General features: G+C 42.8%; 1 protein-coding gene across 4 annotated transcripts in view; it reads left to right on the top strand.

Annotated features, from left to right (window-relative positions):
• Positions 1 to 21,485, top strand: part of rev3l (REV3 like, DNA directed polymerase zeta catalytic subunit) — a 180,727-nt gene that overhangs the window by 120,226 nt on the left and 39,016 nt on the right. Inside the window, exons 5-6 of one of the 4 annotated variants that reach the window (XM_059513238.1) lie at positions 18,175 to 18,314; positions 18,401 to 18,476. In XM_059513238.1, coding sequence (XP_059369221.1) covers positions 18,175 to 18,314; positions 18,401 to 18,476 — 216 coding nt within the window. Of the gene's footprint in view, positions 1 to 18,174; positions 18,315 to 18,384; positions 18,477 to 21,485 lie in introns of all 4 variants that reach the window. The other 3 variants (XM_059513239.1, XM_059513240.1, XM_059513242.1) reach the window with 3 other exon arrangements.

Below are 21,485 nucleotides of genomic sequence, written 5' to 3' on the forward strand. Positions count from 1 at the left end.
GACGTGCAGTAGGATGGCGCTATCCAGAGAGTTGGCCAGGTGTATTTGTAGCAGGTCAGCTGGTGTGGTGATGGCGTAAGCCAGCACAGTTAGCACAAGGCTTAAGGGTATCATGTATGGTGGGGTTTTACCCGTGGTTAGGCTGTCATTGGAGGAGCTAACCTCCCACAGCATGTCTGTCGTTAACGCTGTAACCAGCTGAGTCTGGGCAAAGTCATTCTGGAAGACAGTAAACAGCGGTTTCGTGGAGTTTACGGTCTGGTTCGCTGCATTGACACTGGACATACCAATGTTAAACGTTCTGGCGGGAGCAACGGCTCTGAGCAAAGCTCCCGGGAACTGTTTGGAGAAGTTGTGGTGTCCACCTAACTCCATTTGTGTAAGAGTCACTTTCTCATGTTGGCTGAACATGTGTTTGACATCAGCCTCAGTGTGAGTGAGAGAGTCCTCTCTCCATCGGACACCTGTCCAGCTGTATTGGGTTACGGTGCTGGGGTAGTATGCTCTGTCGTCGGTGATCAGGAGTCTCAGTAGTTCTCTCGGTGGCAGCTGTCCTCTCTTTGGCTGACAGCACAGCACGGCAAACCACAGCAGCATCCTGGTACAGATAGCAGGGAGAGAGAGAGAGAGAGAAAAGGGGAGGAAGAAACAAGCGAGGGCTGTCTTTGGTTGGACAAACCGTGGTTTGGTTTAGCCCTGGCCCATGTTTTGCCACATCTTGCTGCTGGCATGATGCTTACTTCAGTGTCTTGTCAGTGGCTCTGGTGCTGCGTGGTGCAGCACATGATGCGTCATGGAAATATATTGGCATTTTCTCCCTTTTGCTCCGTGGCATTACAAGCCCTGGCATTGTGATGTCAGACGGTGCACAACCCACAATGTTGTTCTGTGCACGCAGCATGTCCTTTGTATCATGCAGTGGTCTGGGGCGTTGGTTGTCAGTGACCGTAGACTGGTTGCCAAGGTGGATGGAGGGGTCTGAGAGGTGGTTAAGCAAAGTCATTATGGAGGTTTCAGAAGCCCGCATGTCCACTATATTGGTCTTTGTAGACAACGGAGCCAGCGTAAGCATTTCTGAGGTAGGCAGTTTAGCTAGTAAAGTTCTTATGCTGTGTGTAAATCACTTCAACCTTGAATGTGGGTGGGTGGGTTGGGAGTGACCACAGCCTGTTGTTAAGTGCGCCAGTTTTGGCAAGGGTGTCAGTTTGATCTTTTAAGTCCTTGTCTAGACCTGGTACACTAAGTAGACATCCAAAAGGCCCTTTTTACCGCCGCACGTACCGCTGCGGCGGCGGTATAAAGTGCATTTGCAACCTTTGACCGCTGAGTGGCTCTTTAACCACAAGTTATCAAACAAGCGCTTCAAAGCACATTTTTGTTAATAGAGAGAACCGAGGTTACGTTAGTAACTCTCTTACGAGAGTTCTCTCGTACTGCGTCTTAGCTAAGACGCTACGGGAACCCCATGTAAAACGCCGTGCGCACAGGGATCACACATCAATAAACCTGAAGCAACGCCCAGGATTTACAGTGCACAGTCACCCGAGGGACTCACAGAGAGCCCAGGACAGGAGAGGGGGGGAAAGCCTTCCGTCCCATATCTAGCAGCACCCGTAGATGCGGCAATACAATCATCACACAGTCGAGGCAAGGCCTGACCAATGTGGCAATGCGGGTCTTACTGCTCATATAACAGTCGGTAGCGCATAACGCTCACGAACTCAGAATTCCCATCAGGGCCCTGATTCGGCTATACCGACAGCAGCCTTGCTTGCAAGGCGGGAACCTCCAGGTTATAAAACCTGATAAATGTAGACGGCGAGGCCCAACCTGCCGCCATACAAATATCCTGCAAGGAGATCCCAGTAGACCACGCCCACGACGAGGCGACGCCTCTTGTGGAGTGTGCTCTGACGTCCAGTGGGCACTGAAGGCCCTTGGAAGCATAAGCTAACGTTATGGCGTCAACTATCCATCTGGATAGAGTCTGTCTCGAAACAGCCATTCCCTTGGAACGTCCACTGAACGAGACAAACAGCTGCTCAGTCTGTCGAAAAACATAAACTTTGAGCGTGGATGGGGCTCTGCCCTTATCCAACAGCTCTTGCAGGAAGGAGAGAACCTCCGTCACCTCACAACTAAGGGGTGAACATCCCCGAGCTGTACACCAGCTGGAGAACACCGACCACTTCGAGGCATAGAGCCGTCGCGTCTACGGAGCCCTAGCCTGAGTGATGGTATTTAGCACTCCCACTGAGAGATCAGCGGGTAACCGTTGAGCGCCCACACATGGAGGGACCACAACTCCGGTTGAGGGTGCCAAATCGAGCCCCTGGCCTGCGATAGGAGGTCCCTCCTCCAAGGCACTGGCCACGGGGCGATATCTGCTAACCGCATCAAATCTGGGAACCATGGTTGGTTCTTCCAAAAAGGTGCTACAAGCAGTATGGAACATCTCGTTTCTCTCACCCGTTCTATCACCTGCGGAAGGAGGGAGACGGGAGGGAAAGCATAAAGTGGGCAGCACGGCCATCTCCGTGATAGCGCGCTTTCGTTCTTGGAAAAGAACTCGGGGCAGTGAGTGTTTTCGTGGGACGTGAAGAGGTCCACCTCCGCCCTGCCAAATCTCTCCCACAACAGCCGGACTGTTTGCGGGTGTAGAGACCATTCGCCCGTGGGAATGTTGTTTCTGGACAGCCTGTCTGGACCCAGATTCTGTAGCCCAGGCACGTGCACTGCCCTCAGCGAGCACAAGTTGCACTGAGCCCAAACCAGGAGGCGTTCTGTCAGCCTGTACAGGTTTCGGGACCCGAGACCGCCCTGGCGATTTATGTAGGACACCACAGACATGTTGTCCGAACGGACTAAGACGTGGTGGCCTTTGATTTGGGGACAAAAACGCGTCAGCGTGTTCTCCACTGCCAGCATTTCCAGACAGTTGATATGTTGGAGCTTTTCCCGTTCTGACCACAGGCCAAAGGACAGTCTGCCCTCGAGCAGCGCTCCCCATCCCGACGTGGAGGCGTCCGTTGACACCATCTTCACTGTTGAGGAAGTCCCCAGGCTTACACCTGACTGGTACCAGTCCATCTCTGTCCAGGGTTTCAGGGCTGTAATGCAGCCTTGATTGACCTTGAGACGCAGTCGACCAGATATCCACGCTCCGCGCGGTACCTGCGCTTTCAGCCAGAACTGCAGGGGGCGCATGCGGAGCAGGCCCAGCTGCAGAACCGGAGATGCTGAGGCCATGAGACCCAGCATCCTCTGACATTCTCTGAGCGAAACAGTCACGCCGCAGCGGAGAGAACTCGCCACGCGCTGCATGCTCAACGCGCGCTGTGGTGACAGCCGCGCCTTCATGGAACGTGAGTCCAGAGCTAAACCCAAAAACAGTATCGTCTGACTGGGGTTCAGCAAACTCTTCGCCCAGTTGACACTGAGACAGAGTCTCTCGAGGTGATCGAGTAAAACGGCTCTGTGCTCCACGAGCTCCGCTCGTGATTGAGCCAGAATTAGCCAGTCGTCCAAATAGTTCAGCACTCGCATGCCTCTGAGTCTGAGTGGAGCGAGCGCTGCGTCCATGCACCTCGTAAACGTACGAGGAGCTACGGACAATCCGAACGGCAGGACTGTAAACTGGTATGCCTGGCCCTCGAAGGCGAATCTCAAATATCGCCTGTGATTTGACGCTATCTGTATTTGGAAATACGCGTCCTTCAGATCTATTGACATGAACCAGTCCCCTCTGCGAATATGCGCGAGAAGCTTCCTGGTCGTAAGCATTCTGAAACTGCGTTTCATCAATGCCCTGTTCAGCTGTCTTAGATCCAGTATGGGCCTGAGACCCCCGTCTCTCTGGGCACCAGAAAATATCTGCTGTACAGCCCCCCCGCTTTGAGCTTGAGACACAGGCTCTATAGCCCCTTTGCTCAACAGTTTTGATATTTCGGCCCGAAGTAGGTGTGCTGCTTCTGTTTTTACCGTGGTTTCAACGCGCGTTAAAAAGCGCGGAGGACATCGAGAAAACTGTAGCGAGTAGCCTCTCTTTATAATGCCTAGCACCCAATCCGAAACCCCTGTAAGCGCTGACCATGCATCCGCATGAATGGCTAAGGGCTGGATGCGAAGCGCGCTCTGTTGTGGTGGCGCTATGTGGTGCGTGTGACCGATCTGAGTCGATCTTATAGGCGCGAGCCCTGTGTGCAGGGCTGTGCTTATATGCGGAGATGGGCACTGAGGAGTGGGCATCGTCACTACATTTATAGCACCATCGGCCGTGGCCGGAACACCAGAAATAACACTCTTTTCGGGAAATATCTGGGTAGCCGTGACAACGGCTTTTGTGTGCAGGCAAGCAGGCACTCGTGCAGGCTTGCGCATTGCAGAAGACGCTGAGACAGTCACAATTCTTGGAACTGCAACAGCGGCGCGCTTGGGTGAGAGCTCAGCCGCAGCGGAACTCATACACCGGCGCTTTCCTAGCAGTGCTAGGATGTTTTTGGGGCTTCTGGCTTCACCGCAATCCTCTGCTGCGGCTCCCGCGGCGCGGGGCAACGGCTGGAAGAGCGAGAACGGGGTCCTGCGCTGCGTTGCTGACGCTGTCGCGATGACGCAGTTGGAGGCGGTGGGCGTGACTGAGAGCTCTGTGGGGCCGGCCTATCGCGGCCAGCTGCAGAACCGGAGCGCTTTGGCAAGAAGTGCTTGAACGCCTGCGACGCTTTCTGGTCCTCGACGAATCTCTCCACAAACTCGCTGACAGATGGGAGTCAGTGGCGCGTCAAGGAATGCAGCGTGCTCAGACTCCTTGATGTCAGAGAGCGTCAGCCACAAATGCCTCTCAGCCACCGTAGCAGAAGCCATAACCCATCCCATGGCCTGTGCAGCGGACTTAGTAGCGCGGAGGGAGAGATCCGAAGCACTCCTCAGATCCGTGAGACAGATCGACTCAGGTCCCATCTCATCCAGCCTGCGGAGGAGATCGGCCTGGAAAATCTGCAGCGTGGCCATGGTGTGCAGCGCAGACGCAGCCTGCCCAGCAGCAGAGAAGATCCGTGCGAGCAGCGATGACGTCATGCGGCAGGCTTTGGATGGCAACGCCGCCTTAGTCCGCCGTCCAGCAGAGGGCGGGCAAAGGTGCGCTGCAATAGCCTGTTCCACCGGCGGAAGTGACAGGTAGCCTCTGTTCTTAGCATCGTCCAGTGTGGAGAATGCTGGTGAAACAGATGAACGAACTCTCGCCGAGAAAGGAGCGTTCCAAGCTTTCGCCACTTCTTCGTGAAGCTCAGGAAGAAAGTGGGGGTGCTTTGAGCTGGGAGAAAAACGCTCATCCGGGAGAAAGCTACCATCCAGCCGGGAACGAGAAGGGGTCGCTGGAGCAGACCACTCGAGGCCGAGGCTCGCCTCGGCCAGCGTGAGCACTCGCATCAGCTCCTTATCGATATCCGCCCGTCTGCTGGGCCTCTGAGCAGAAGGCGCGAGATCCACGGAGCTCGCCCAACCCTTACTGCCCGAAGCAAGCAGAGAGCACGTGTCCTCTTCCTCCGACGCGGCCCTGAGATCCACTTCCTCCGATGACGTGGCGGCAGACAGCGGACGCTGACCATCGGGAAGCGATGCAGGGAAGGCCGGTGAAGCGGGGGGAACCGGCCAGCATTTTTTTTTGTTAATACTAGCCCATCAGCTGTGCAAATTTTGTTTGTGAGGAAAATAACAGTACATTTTTGTCAGTTATTTTATCTAAACAGATCGATTAATTTCTTCAAGATTTCAAATTCAAATAGCCTACTGATAATGTAGTAGCACTGTAAGATTACATTTGACTGAATGCATTATTGCTAAAGCGATTGGGTGTGAATGTGCTTTATCTGTTTAAATCATGCTTTAACCCGAAAATAATCAGTAAAAGAAACAGACAAACTCATATAGCCTTTAACATCCCGCTCGACTATTGCAGTCATTATAACCTGATCAAGCCATAGCTAAATATGTTTAACATGAATTCTTGCTGAATATGCAGTTATATCACGGGCTCCAGTCAGAATCACACCGCTCAGCTCATCCTTTGCTCGGCGGCGTGTCTCTGTCAGACTCGCGGGGGAGGGTTGAGCCACTCTGAACTACGGGAGCCTGAGTGGTGCGTCGGTGGATGTTAAAAAAAAAAAGATTTTTCATTTTACATTCAAACAAACCAATTCGAGTTAATTGATAAAATCGATTTATCACCCAGCCCTACTTGCTTTCATATTATTTAATGAAAAAAAAAATGCAGCTGCATTTAAATGCAGGTGTGTAAAATATGTGCAAGATTTGCACTGTAGGTGTGATGGTAGATGTGCAGCTTTTATTCTTATTTATTTTATCTTCATTACAAATCTTGTTTGGTTTCATTTTGGATAATTGCATGTAAAAAATAATTATTATTCATATTCATATTAATATTCATATGCAAGTATTTGTGCAAAAATTATTAATTCGCATTAATGACAGGGTGCATTAATATTCAACATTCAACAATCTGTGAATGTTGCATTTCTCTGTCGGAGAGAGCCAGCACTGTGAATTTCATCTTGCAGCAGACAAGAAAACATTTGTTTATTAATAAATAATTAAAATGTCTCATTTTTCACAATTATTAGGCTACTTCATGTACTTTGTGGCAAACTTAATGGATGTGCTTGAGCGTGGAATATATTAAGATTTGATTATGTAAATTTTATATAAACCTCTGATTAGTTGAATATAACAAATGAACGACTAGAACTAGAAAAATCTTACTTGGGAACAGACCATTTTTTTGTCTAACCAAAACAACAACAGTCCTATATAAACCGGTTCAGCATTTTTGAAAGCCTCATAATACACTGTCCATATGAAAGAGCAATTCACACCTTTATCTCGACCCCCACAAGCCACACATAACTAACCCCAAAAACCCAACCCCCTCCAGCTGAACAGAATTCGGTCTGTGTTTTGGCTCTGAGGAACGGTGTGTTACTGGGCTGAAATATGCCTGCACTCAGCAGCACTACTCTTTGTATTCATTATATTCTCGCAGCTCATATTATTATAGAATAAAACTAAACATATGCACACAACTTTTTAGCTCATAAGTACTGGAGGTTTCGATTTTTTCTTGACTGATACACACAAACTCACATTCACACAACAAGCCGGGTCGGGCTTTCGCAGCGACAAACGCTTTGATTGCGTCCTCGAGTTTAACTTGTACGTTGGAGATCATTTTTAATCAGTTTAAGCTTTGAGAAACCGCGTTCTCCAGAGATCACAGTGACAGTGAGAAGCACTCTCAATGCTACAAAAACATTTGGAAAAATTTATTCCATCCCTTTTTCACAGATGAATTTAAGCGCATCCAGTGGTTTAGCAACCAGGCGTCTGCCCAAAGTCAGCTCTTCGAACAATTCATGCCCATCAACGTCCCGTGAGTCTCCATGAGTCAGGGCCTTTTCCAGTTTAAGCAATCCTGAAGAGTCTTAAGCAATCCTGAAGACCTATTGTATTCTCCTTTTTTTTGAGAGATGCGATGTCATTTTAAAATCCAAATACGCGCCCATGGTCTCAAAGCAGCGAAAATCGCTCTTTCACAGAACGGAGGCGATGAATTTTTAAAAAGGAGCCTCATTGTTTCTCATTTAAAAGCGGTCGTCTTTTTTACTCATGACCAGATAGCCTAATTTTATTCATTTTGACATTTTTGAATATACATTAAGGTATTTTGCACGCATATACTAATAGAGTGCGGCCGGGCGGGAATTTTTATTCTAAATTTAAAGTGAATTTAAATTTATACTAATGGAGTGGGTAAAAAAAATGCCCACAAAAATAATTTGATATAAGTAGGATAACTGTAACCTAATGTAAAACAGACAAATAAATTAATAATTTTCTCTTTCTCTCTCTCTCTCTCTCTCTCGCATTCTCTCTTTCTTGCCGCCCTGGCTGAGCTGCCGCCCTAGGCGGCTGCCTATTTCGCCTATAGGCACACGCCGGCCCTGTGTGCACGAGACACCAGCGCGAACAAACAGCTGAAACAGAAAATAGTAAATTTTTGGACACACATAAGGCATAATTCAAAAATGTAAAGTGTTAGTAGTAGTCCCATTTAGCTTTTTATCCGTATATATATTTTTTCACAAGATCATAATGATTATAACAAATCATCAATTAATAATTAATAATTAGTTTACGAAAATCATTGTTATTTGTGATCGTGGATGTTTGAGGAAGGCTTTCAGACCAAGCGGAATCCTCTGTTCCCGCCTCACAGCGCGCGGGACTCGCGCTCAGTGATGCAGCTTCACTGTCTGCGGTTTGACTCTACTAAATCAGATTGAGGCAAATACAACTTATTGATCATGAGACCAACATTTAGCAAGCAGGAAAACATTCATTCTACCTTGAAGGAAGACGTATTTCATTGAGCTAATGCTGTTAAATAGAGAGAGAGAGAGAAAGAGAGAGAACCAGTCTATTAAACTTAGAGCTCATTATATTGAAGTACAAATCCAAACACCAGAAACGTTATGCATTTTATGAATAATGAAATGTTACGAAAAGTATGCATTTTACTTATTCACATGCAGTATGGTTGTTGGTATTTAGCAGTTAAAACCTATTTTTTAACTTGAATTTAAATACTATTAAACTAACTTTAAATTCTCAAGGAGTTTATAAGTAAAAAAGGATAAAATGTCACAGTGCATGTTAAATAGTCTAAATGAACTTGTGTTAACAATATAATTAGAACTAACAATATAATTAGATTTTTTAAAATGAACAATTCCTGTATAAAATGGGACAGCAACCTTTATATCAAACATTTTTAAATCATCCACAGCTGAGCATCGCAGGAGGCTGATCAAGTAATTTTCAGATGCAATGAAAAAAAAAAAACCCTGGATAGCCTATATTAGGCCCAGGCTCTGCTCTGAAGTATAAAATTGTAACGGATTAATCGCCTATTTTCATTTGCTGCATGTCTATTTTATTTTTTAAACACGCTAAAACATAAATTAAGTTTGTCAGAGGAAAAAATATATAAGACGTCTATAGTTGCATTTTAACGGATTCATCACCTATTCTCTGTTTGCTGCATGTTTTTTTTTTTTTTTTTTAACACGCTAAAAAATGAATCAGAGTTTGTGAGAGGAAAAATATAAGTCAGGTATAAGTAGGGATGTGTACCGAAACCCGGTATTAAACTGGCCCCGGGGCTAAATTATGAAAGACCGTATCAGTAGGCTAAGATCTGACGCTATCGGTTCTGCTTTCGGTACTGGAACAAGGGAAAAAAATAATGTACTATGTATTTTTGCTTAATAATGCGCGCCGCGGAGGCTGTCTGTCAGTCACACACACACACACACACCACAACGAGCGCGGAGCACGCACACGCATTAACTGTACGTAAACTCCTGCTTAATAATAAAGAGTGACGATGGCGAAGAGATTTGCTTAATGTTATCGTGCACATTTTATCTCACCAAACATTTCTAATGTGCGATCATATTAAGACGTTCGTCTGTGAGATCTGCGATTGTTAAAAATAATAAAACCTATATTTCCCTCAAGACTAGTCATGTTTTTGTGGTTGTTTTAATTTAAACGTGTCTGCTTCTATTTTAGGCAATTTATTTTCAATAAACTAAAACAAAAATAATAATAAAAAAAGGAAAACGAATACAGCTTGTTATCAGACTGTAAAAAAAATACGATGAAAAAGTCAGGACAACACATTTTTAAGGTTGGCTACTTTAACTTATAGAAATAATTTAAGCAATTTAATGCGTTTTTATACTAGTTTAAATCAGAATTTTTAATACTATTAAACTGAATTTAAAATCTCATGGAATTTTAAGTTTAAACGGGTGAAAATGCCACAGTGAATATTAAATATAGCCTATATAACAGAAGACCTTGATTGCATGTTACCATGAAACTAACAGAATAATTCGATTTTTTTTTTTAAATTAACAAATTCATGTATAAAATGGGACAGCAACCTTTATATCAAACACTTTTACGTCGTCCACAATTGAGCAACGCGAGAGGAAGGTATTGTGCAAGAGCGCACAAGTGAATGTGAAGAGAATTTTTAGGGGGTAGGAGGATTTTTTTTATTCTTAAATTTTCATATGCAATGAAAAAAAATTGGATAAACACGAAGTAAATAAAATAAATTGATATACAGTATATCCACTTAGCTTACCTGTTCGGTTTACCTCTCTCATTCTGGACACATTCAAATGTTTCCATATTCGTGATGTTGCGTATTTGCAGCTAAACTATTATTTATTAGGTAAAATAGTGTCACGTGTGTTTCAGTATCGACGGAAAAATATTATAATGAGCAAAAATATGCCACAGTAGACCGCTGCTCATGCTGAACTTCGCTGTTTACAATGAACATGTGCGCGTGAGGCACCAGCGCATAAAACAGCTGAAATATACCATACTCAATTTTTGCTCACACAGTTAAGGCATAATTGGAGACAGTTTGAAAAATCAAGAAAAATAGCAGTTAATTAATAAAAATTATTGCTGTTAGTGCGGTCTTAATGCTGGACCGTTCTCATTTCGTTCCTCATATGGAACTTGAAGGATTTTATTTATTCATTTTTGCTAAGAGCAAACCAGAATGAAAATATATATTTTTTTAATCCTCGTGTGTGTGTTCCTCTATATATATATATAAATATATATATATATATATATATATATATATATATAGGAACACAGGAGCACACACACGGATTAGAACATTTAATATTTATATATATATATATATATATATATATAGTAATGACTGTTTAATGACAATAGCATGCAGTAAGGCTTTGTGTAAAGGTCTTTCTTTTACATTTTTACTGCAGCCTAAAACTATCCCACGTTTTTAAATTAACTCTTACTTTAAATTTTATAATGGTTTTTAAGGATGTTAAAATGTTATAATATAATGCTATTGATGCTTTACTTGTCCTTTCATCTTCGTTTACAAACCCTCATTTTATTATTACAGTCAGTTCAAAATTCGTCCCTTTGCGCCACCTGGCGGTAGTTAAGCGAATTATTTTAACACGCGACTGAATTCAGTTAATGCCCAAATAGGCTGTCAACCTACTGTAGCTTCGAGTTTCCTTTTACCTTCTTCCAGTACACAGTCACATTGTGTGTTTTTGTGATGTTATCACATTGCTGGAACAGGTGTTGGTGTTTGACTGGCTTGTTGTTTGCAGTTTTGAAACCATTCTGTTTACAGCACGGAAGATGGCACACGAAACTGAGTCTAGCATAGTTACAGTCTGTACAGGTTTTGTTCAAACAGATGTTGAATTCAGCTGGTGAGTCGGCATAGTCGAACGGACACCTGTTGAAGGTGAACTGTCTGTTGCTAAATGTGAATGCCAGCTTGTGTTGGTTTTCCGGGTGCACCGGAATGGTCCAGAATCCAGAAGCCACATCAATTGTAGGGAGGATTGTGGCTCCTCTGATTCGGGGCATTTCTTGTTCCAGCTGGGTCTTGTGCCATCGTGGATTGAGCTTACCAGTGTCATGTCGAGAGTGGTTCCACTGCTGGCTGTCGGGGCTTTGTGTCCTGGACGGTGGGGATCGGGTCTTTTTGGGTCGCCGGTCCCAGAATCTTTCAGAGCGCTCGCTCTGGTGCTTTGGATGAGCACCACCACGATTGTGTTGCCCTCTGGCATGTAGGTTTCGGAGGAACAGAGTTTTTAAGTCGACATCCTGTTCCATACCTGGTTCGTTGCATGCTCCGAAGTAGGCTTTTCGTAGCTGACTATAGAAAGTCTGTGGGTTTTCAAGTCGGCCCTGTTTGAGGTCCATAGTGTTAAGGAGCCCATGGTCTGAGTCTGGATCAGAGAATTCAATGATCAAAGTTTTTAGCAGTTTATGGTAGTCCGCTTTGACAGTCTCTGGTTGACGATCCAGAAAACTATGCACATCACGGCTGGACGGGATTTTTAACAGATACAATGTGTTCACATCTGTCACGTTGGTGACAGTTTGCAAGTGAAAGTCAATGTCTTGTAAATAAGCGTGAACGTCATGTCCTCCTGCAGGATTTGGATTGAATGCAGGGATGCTTCTGGCTAGCTTGTCAAGTTCTCGGTGAGCCGTGCAGGGTTTAATGGCATGCGTTCTCTGGAAGGGTTCTCCCCCCTCCATTGTTGACAAGTGTTCTTGTAAGCTGGCTGGTGATTTCTTGAGCCATGGGCTTACACCCTTTTTTTCAGCTCTGGGTTCTTGGCTGAAAGGGTTGGAGTGGCGGGCCGGGAGAAACTCTGTGGTGTGCGTTTCTCCGATCCAGCCACTCTGTAATCTGTCAGAATGTTTCAGTTCTGTGTGAACAGTGTCAAGTTCATCTTGGTGCTCGTCTCTCTGCAGAGTAAGCTCATTGATTTTAGCTCGGGCCGCTTGCAAGTGTGTTTTGCAGGCCCAGGTTTTATAGTCTCTTTCTTTCAGTTCAGTCTCTGCTCTTTTTAGGAGAGCATCACCTTGCTGGAGTTTTTTTGTTAAGTTCTTTTAGGGCTTTTCTCTCCAGCTGTTCTCTTTGATCTGTGTCGAGGCGAAGATCTTGCAGGGCATTGTGAAGTCTTTCTACTTCTTTCTGTAGCTCTAGATCTGTGTCGTCCTCTTTCTCGGGCTGGTTCTGGGTCTCGAGGAGGAGCTGATCAAGGCGACTCTGGGTTCGGGCCTGGTCCTTCCAGGCCTCCTCCGCTTGAAGCTTAAGCGTTGCTGCTTGCTGTTCAAGGTCGATGTTTCTCCGTTCTCTGAGCCATGACTGGGCGACGAGAATGTGAACTAGGCTTCCGAGGATCCTGGCGAGTTCTTAGTAGTCGCTTTGGGTTGGATCGTGTGCCATCAGTTCATCTAGCTCGGTGTCTAGTTGCTCTGGGTGCTGCAGGTTACTGACCCCCTTGGGCAGGAAGGGAGTCGTCACTGCTTTCAACCATGTCGAGAGGTGGCCCCCGTGGACTGCTGGACTGGATGACTGGAACATCCTGACTCACTGTCGGTGAGAGAAGCACAGCACACACACAAAAAGACCAATGCAAGTTCGTTCTACGGTTAACAAGCTATATACGTGCTGTTTATGAGAATTTTGGGGCTAACTGATGCAAACAGTCAGACAGTTCAGTAGCCAATTAACTTGGGTCAACGAAGGACCTGAAATGGAGATTTGACAGGCAGTAGCCTAGCTGGTCGCGTGATGACACCGGCTGCTGGTTGTCGCTCTACTATTTAGCTTCTTTGGTGGCTCTCACAGGTTACTGTCTCTATGTGAAATGAAAGAAACAAATCACAACAGAACAGAGGATAGAAAAAGATCAAAGTGAAACACAACACTTGAAATGAGATAAAAACAATAGTAACACGATGTGTTAGTGAGAATAAGGAGGCCTAAGCCTACTGCTAGATTTTAAGATAGGGCCAACAGGTGAGTGGGCTATCTGAGTAGGAAACCTAGAAAGATGGTGTGGCTTGAAGAAGCAATGGGTCAAACACTTAAAATATATCCGGGGGAATATCTAATATTCTGTAGCTCATAATAAGTGGATGGGTTTTATCACATTTGGTTCACCTGGGTGAATTGAAGCCATTCAGGTGGAAACCAGTGGCTTGGTCAACCTCTCCGGCGCTCCCCAAACACTCAACCGCAGTGTCCCCGGCCCTCCGTTACTCTGGCGTTGCGCCCTCTCAAACAGCTTGTGACTTTTAACACAACCTGGCAACACCAAGATGTCAACCGCCAGACAGCACTGCAAAATTGGGCTGTTCCCTAGAACCCTCTCTTAAAAGAGAGTGGCCCCCATTTTAGGCCTCGGATTAGGTACTGGTCCCAGAGATTGCGTTGTGTGTGTCGGCTGGACTGTTTGAACACCGTTGGAGTGCCAAATTTTTTGACTGGCTTGACTGGTTCACGCCTCTGTTTGCGTGAACAACCAATGAACGTCCGCGATCTGAAGCAGGAAAAACGTTCCTTTGTCTCTGGGGAACTACCCCCTCGCGTGAGTTATAGCTGACATAATTGAACATTTTTTTTTTTTTTTTTGTATTTCTGAAACGATGCATCTTTTTGGAATTTGTCGTCGAGATTCGGCACAGTCGGATTTTTACGATTATAAAGATACCATAAATGACATATATAACTGATAGAAACACGACTTTACATTCATATGCAGAATTACACACATTTAAAGTTTGATTAACACACGATAAAACTGCAGATATTGCACAACTAGCAAAAAGCAACTACTGCACAAAAAGCAATACTCAATACATTTAGAATACATTGAGAAAAGGTACCAGTTTAGAATACATTGAGAAAAGGTACCAGTGATCTGGCTTTGCTGTTCTGTCAGTTAGGTCATAAAGTTTTACGACCTGGTAAGGGGGTAGGGTTACAACTCATGAATCTATTTGAGAACATTAAAATTAGGAGAAACATTTCCAATTTACAAGTCAGCAATTTATAATCCTCGCCTAACAGGATTAACCACTTTATGCAACACACAAACCTATAAAAAAACATCTTATTAAGGACTTACATAAAGAGAGTAAATAAAAGTTTGTGTGTGTGTTTAGGAATGTGGGTGTTTCGTTTCTCCTTTGAGGCTGCTCACGTGACTGTGGAATTTCTCGTCCAGAGTGTCGTAAATGATTTAAATCCAGCCAGGCTGGCGTCAGGCATTTAGTTTAGAGAGAGTTGGGTTTATATGCCTGAATTCAAAATCTACAAGCTTTGGGTTTGCATTGTTTTAGATTCAACGAACCGTGATTCATTAGTTCAGAACCAATGAATCGATGAACTGCATATCCGTTACACCTCTAAAGCTGGGGGCTTGTCGTTAACACAGAGGGCAGGTTGGGATTCTGTCCAAACACCAGTTGATGAGGACTGTAGCCATGAACATTTTGCATGGTATTCTTTGCCATAAGATCCCAGTCCAATGAAGTGTCCCAGTCACAGCCGTTACTTGACTTCACTTTCATTATGATCTCTGAAAGTGTTTTATTGTGTCGCTCTGTAAGACCATTGCTCCACAGGCTGTATGCTGCTGTTGTCTTTATTTCTATATTGAAGTTTTCTGGCATGTCTCTAACCTCATCATTATTAAATTCTCCCCCATTGTCACTAAACAGTTTCTGAGGTGGGCCATGGACATGGACAAAGACATCCAGACATGGACAAAGTGTTTCAATATTTCAGAGGACTTCTTCGTGGTCAGTATGCTGCCTGCACTAAATCTTGTGAACTGGTCAATAATGTGGCGATACCACACACCTGGTTCAAGTTCATGTAGATCAACAGTTTCATTGTACTGAGAAGCTAGTGGTAGACCAACAGCAGGCTTTGGTTTGGTCTTACTGTATCTTTGACATGTTACACATTCACTCACAATTTTCTCCATAATGACACTACATTCTGCATTTTTATTTCCTGACCTAGTAAGAAGTCTCTGCAGTCTGTCAGCAGAAGCATGACCAAATTGTCTGTGAAGCTTTCATCAGGATTTTGTGTTTTTCTGCTAAGCTAATTTTGTCTGAAATTGTCAGTATTTCCTCGGCACACTGACTTTGTACATCCGCATTCTTTTGTTCCCCAAGAGTGACATCTTCAACAGCTACCAAGACACAGTCATCACTTTGAATGTTTTTTTTTTATTGTCCATAATGTTTACACCGTAATGACCAGAGCTCGTAAAGTCAAGTTTTACAGGTTGACTGGACATTACCGCACTGTCATTTTCCATATCTAGCACTGTCCCTGCTCTTTTCATGGAAGCCTTGCTTAAGAGTAGTGGAATGCTCGCTGGTACAACTTCAGTTTCAATATGACACCTAGTTTGTCCAATCTTTGCAGGAATTTTAAATTTTCTGTTGGAATAGACCACTTTTCCATCACCAAACTTAAAAGGTCTGTGACTGTTTTGTGACTGTGAGTTTCTGTCTTCCTCATGTCTTTTATCTTATCTAGTTCAGCGATGTAGTTATTTATTCATTCCTGTCCACACACAGTCCGTGTGCATGCAGTGTCTATTATTGCTGAGCCGAAACACTCTGTCATGAATATTTCTGCTTCAGTGGGCGAATCTTTTGTATACAGAGTAATGTTGCACTCCTCTATATCATCTGTTTTACAATCTTCAGTCAGTTTGACTTGCTCACCTCTGTGTGGACAGTCTTTGGCCCAGTGGAATGTGCTTTGACAAACATCACATTTTGATCTGTGTCCATACCTGTCCAAAGGGTTTGTGCCAGGCAGTGGTGTCTTTTGCTGAACATTTTGCGACCATGGCTTGCTCCTTTTTCTTCTATGTTCTGTTAAATATGCTGTTTCCTGATTAATCCCCACTGTAGAAGCAGGCTTTCCTCCAAAAATCCTCTTCAGTGCTGACTTCATTGACGCAAAATCCAAATCTGTACATGCTGTCAGCACTAACTGTCGATCTTTCACTTCCAAGCACGCAGTGTCCAGCAGTTTGAATGCCAATACTGCATCGGGAAGCTCCATCTTATATTTACGCATCCGTGAGTATCGCTGTTCAAAATTAATTATATATTCTGTCATGGAAACACTGCTATTTTTTATAATCTGATCAAAGCTCAAAGCTTGATCCTTTTCTTCTTTGAGAAACAAGTCATCGAGTTTCATAAGTGTTCATGCCAGTGTCCTCATTCAGATCGTCTACCAGTATTTCCATCGCCGTTTCTCTCGCTCTTCCCGACAGCTCCAAAGCCACAGCAAGCGCCTGTTTTTTTTTTTTTTCGAGGTCTGTAATTCTAGACCAAATCGCGACTTCATTCTTCCAACTTTCGTATGGTTTTCCTTCATCCAAGGTTGGGGGTACTCTTCCAATGTTATACTAAATGAAACACTTTTGAATCAATCAACGTTCTCCATTTATTCCTCTTCAACACACTTGGTCACAACACACGTTCAACCACAACCCCCCACAGCCCGGAACTTCATAATAAGAGTCCCTTTTTAGTTTCGATAAACGGGCATGTGACACAGCAGGAACATTTGGAGTGGCCAAATCAACAGTTTGGTACATTCTGGAAAAAAAGATCCCGCTGGTGAGATCAGCAACATAAAAAAAAAGCCTGGATGTCCACTGAGGACAACAGTAGTGGAAGAACACTCTCCAAGGGTAGGTGTGTCACTGTCAAAGTCTACAACTTGTGCTCCTGTGGCTCATTGGTAGAGCATTGCATTAGCAGCACAAAAGGTCATGAGTTCAGCTCCCAGGGAACATACATACTGGTAAAAAATGTTATATTCTGAATGCACTGTAAGTCGCTTTGGATAAAAGCATCTGCTAAATGCATAAATGTAAATATACAATCAAGAGAAGGCTTCACATGAGTAAATACAGAGGGTTCACAAGGTGCAAACATTTTCGGCCAGATTAGACTTTTCACTGAAATCTTGGAATTAATCAATCTAGATTAAAATGGCTCATTTGAATTCTGCCGAAGGCATTCAGAATATGTGTTTTACCCAAATAAAATAATGACTAAAAGTAATGTTACAGTAAGTCTTTGAGAATGGGTTTCTCAAGACAGGTGGTGCATTAGACCAGGGGCTCATCTCCTGTTTCCAAAATGCATCACAAACTGCTTGAGAAAGCTGTAAACGAATTCCACATTGCACAAGGTGCAAACAACCTTACACCTGTTTCACACATAATCCGTCTGCAGTGCGTATGCTTTGCATATTTTTTTACGCACTCATGTTAATGGATTCCAGCGTTCACGTGGTTGCAGTCAGTCAGTGCATTCCAGGAGCGTTGCATCTACAGCAGTGTAGCAATCGTTCAATACATATCAAAATTTTTGCCCAATTACATTTGAGCCCCTCAAAATGTGAGGCTTGTTTAAAAGTGGTTGTAATTCCTAAATTTTTTATGGCTTTTTTTTTTTCAACCCATTGAATTTCAACCCATTGAATCTGCACTGCAATTCATCTTGATCGTTTCATTTTAATTCTATTCTGGTGGCACACAGAACCAAAACTATGAATTTTGTGTCATTGTCCAAATAAATATGGACCTAACTGTAGTTTTCAAATGATTACAGGTACTCTTTGCCTACACCTTGCACCTTTATTAATACTTGTTTCTGATTCTGTAGTAGGAGAGCATATGTCAAATAGAGGGGGTAGCTGCAGCCCATATAAGTATCCCTGCACGTCTAAACTCAGTGATGGCGGGCTGAGTGATATAATGCACTGGGAGGATGACAACATACCAAGGTATGTCTGTGTTTTTGCTGTACATCAATACATACCAGTATTATATGGCATTTTGACCTTTTTTTAATGTGTGGTATGTGTTTTTGCAGTTCTCTGATTTTAGAGGCGGAACGGATGAGTGTCTGTGAGCTGGAGGTTGATGCCGTGGCTGCTGATGTTCTCAACCGCCTAGAGATTGAGAGTAAGAATTGGTTGATTGATGTGTGTGTGTGTGTGTGTGTGTGTGTGTGTGTGTGTATGTGTGTGTGTGTGTGTGAGAGCAAATCCCTGTCTACACTTGGGTAATAACAACCACAATTGCAATTGCATAAATCAAGGGATTTATAATATGGCCAAGCAGAATAAGACATTTTAATTACTAATAGACAGCCAATATGCTAGTAATACAGTAGGTGGACAACCTAAATGGGGATTTAGGTTGTGCCGCGGCGTTAACTGTAATTCAGTCGCATGTTAAAATCATTCGTGTAACTACCGCCAGGTATATACGGATAAAAAGCAAATTTTTTTCATTTCATTTTCATTTCGGTTCATTCTTGGTTTAAAAAAAAATCTTCAGGTTCCATATGCAGAGCGAAATGGGAACGGTCCAGCATGTAGCAATAATTATTATTAACTCTGTTTTTATTCTTGATTTTTTTTAAAACTACTAACACTTTGCATTTTTGAATTATGCCTTATGTGTGACCAAAAATTGAGTATTTTCTGTTTCAGCTGAATAAGTATTATATACTTCAGAGCAGAGCCTGCATGGGCCTAATCTAGGCATTTTTTTTTTCATTGCATCTGAAAATGACTTTGTTCATCACATTCACTTCACGCGCTCTGGCGCAGATCCCCCTCTCGCAGTGGCGGTTCTACACGGAGGCCTAGGGAGGCCCGTGCCTTTGTAGACATGTCCCTGGCCACCCCCGTGCTAAAAAAAAAAAAAGTAATATGATTTTACACGTGAGTGCCAAAAGCGGAACTAATGTGACGCAACGTTCTACACAGGTAAATTAGTGCAGCGCACCCAAACACTTAGGAACTTAATCATATTCAGGGATGCAAACATCGCGCTTTTCGGTGCCTCCCGTTTTTTTCACATCAGTTTGGGTGACTTGGGTCTGATTATAATTCCTCAAAGTCATCTGAAGCAATTCCATAGCCTAATGTTATGGACAGAAGACTATTTACATCATTAAATTAAAGTTTACGGAAACCTTGTTTTCCCTCCTTTGCGGCTGTCAATCATTCTCCATTCAGTATTCAAATAGCGCGCACCTCGGCCATTTACAGCAGGATGGATGGTAAAACTCTCTCCAATATTATATACTCACATTATAATGCTTGATCTGTTGATAAAAAGGCTGTGGATTTGCATAAAATGACTTTATTTTGTGTATTTGTATTTTATGTTTGTTGCTGTTTAAAAGACTCGCTTGTGCCTGTTAGATCACACACGTTTTAAAAGCCGTAAACTTTTAAAATAACTTTGTGAGTTTAGTTTTGAAGCGTTTCATATTATCATGGTTTTGCGCACTGAAACATTATTAAAAGCTTATTATATTTTTAGCCTGCACAATACATTTAAAATAAGCATAATTTAATTGTATATTGTTTCTGTGTAGTGTAGTGTAAGCATTATAAATATATACACTTCTGAATTCTTGACATTCATATATAAATATTAAATTGAATTTTATAAGAGTACTAATAGTAATTTGTTTTTTTTAACATGTTTAGATTGTGTAAAATTACTGTGTAGATTTTTTCAAGAATTACTTTTTGTATTTATTTGCATTACATTTAAATAAAATATGTTGCCATTTTTAATGTGCCCCTCTGGTTAAACCTGGCCCATCCTTGGCCCCCCTAGTAAAATTTGTCTAGAGCCGCCACTGCCCTCTCGCGTTGCTCAGCTGTGGATGATTTAAAAATGTTTGATATAAAGGTTGCTGTCCCATTTTATACAGGACTTTTTCATGTAAAAAAATCGAATTATATTGTTAGTTCTAATTATATTACTAACACAAGTTCATTTAGGCTATTTAACATGCACTGTGACATTTTACCATTTTTAATTGATAAACTCCTTGATATTTTAAAGTTACTTGATATTTTAAAGTTAGTTTAATAGTATTTAAATTCAAGTTTAAAAATAAATTTTAACTGCTAAATACCAACAACCATACTGCATGTGAATAAATAAAATGCATACTTTTCATAACATTTCATTATTCATAAAATGCATAACGTTTCTGGTGTTTGGATTTGTACTTCAATATAAAGAGCTCTAAGTTTAATAGCCCTAGACTGGTTCTCTCTCTCTCTCTCTCTCTCTCTCTCTCTCTATTTAACAGCATTAGCTCAATGAAATACGTCTTCCTTCAGGTAGAATGAATGTTTTCCTGCTTGCTAAATGTCTCATGATCAATAAGTTGTATTCGCCTCAATCTGATTCAGTAAAGTCAAACCGCAGGCAGTGAAGCTGCCTCAGAGCGTGAGTCCCACGCGCTGTGAGGGGGGAACAGAGGATTCCGCTTGGTCTTAAAGCCTTCCTCAAACATCCGAGATCACAAATAACAATGATTTTCGTAAAATAATTATTCATTATTAATTGATGATTTGTTATTATGATTATGGTCTTGTGAAAATATATAGATACGGATAAAAAGCTAAATGTTTTCATTTTATTTTCATTTCCGTTCATTCTTGGTTTAAAAAAAATCTTCAGGTTCCATATGCAGTGCGAAATGGGAACAGTCCAGCATTTAGCTTTAATTATTATTAACTTATTAAATTATTTTTATTCTAGATTTTTTCAAACTACTAACACTTTGCATTCTTGAATTATGCCTTGTGTGTCCAAAAATTGAGTATTTTCTGTTTCAGCTGTTTGATCGCGCTGGTGTCTCGGACACATATTCACTGGAAACAGCAGTCGTTCATCAGACATTCAGCGGTAGCAGCAGTCAACTTACTCCACATATTGTTAATTATGATTTTATTTCCATCGATACTGAAACGCGTGAACTACAAAGCCTATTTTACCTCATGAATAATAGTTAAGCTTTAAATGGGCAACATCATGAATATAGAAATGGATTTCTCCCGAGTAAGAGAATGAGAAAGCCCAACCTTACCTTACGCTTTGCTTTAAATTATTATTATTTTTTGTTTGTTTATAAATAAGCCTATATTATTATAT

Source organism: Carassius carassius, chromosome 27 (assembly GCF_963082965.1).
Source record: "Carassius carassius chromosome 27, fCarCar2.1, whole genome shotgun sequence".
NCBI classification, from domain to species: Eukaryota; Metazoa; Chordata; class Actinopteri; order Cypriniformes; family Cyprinidae; genus Carassius; species Carassius carassius.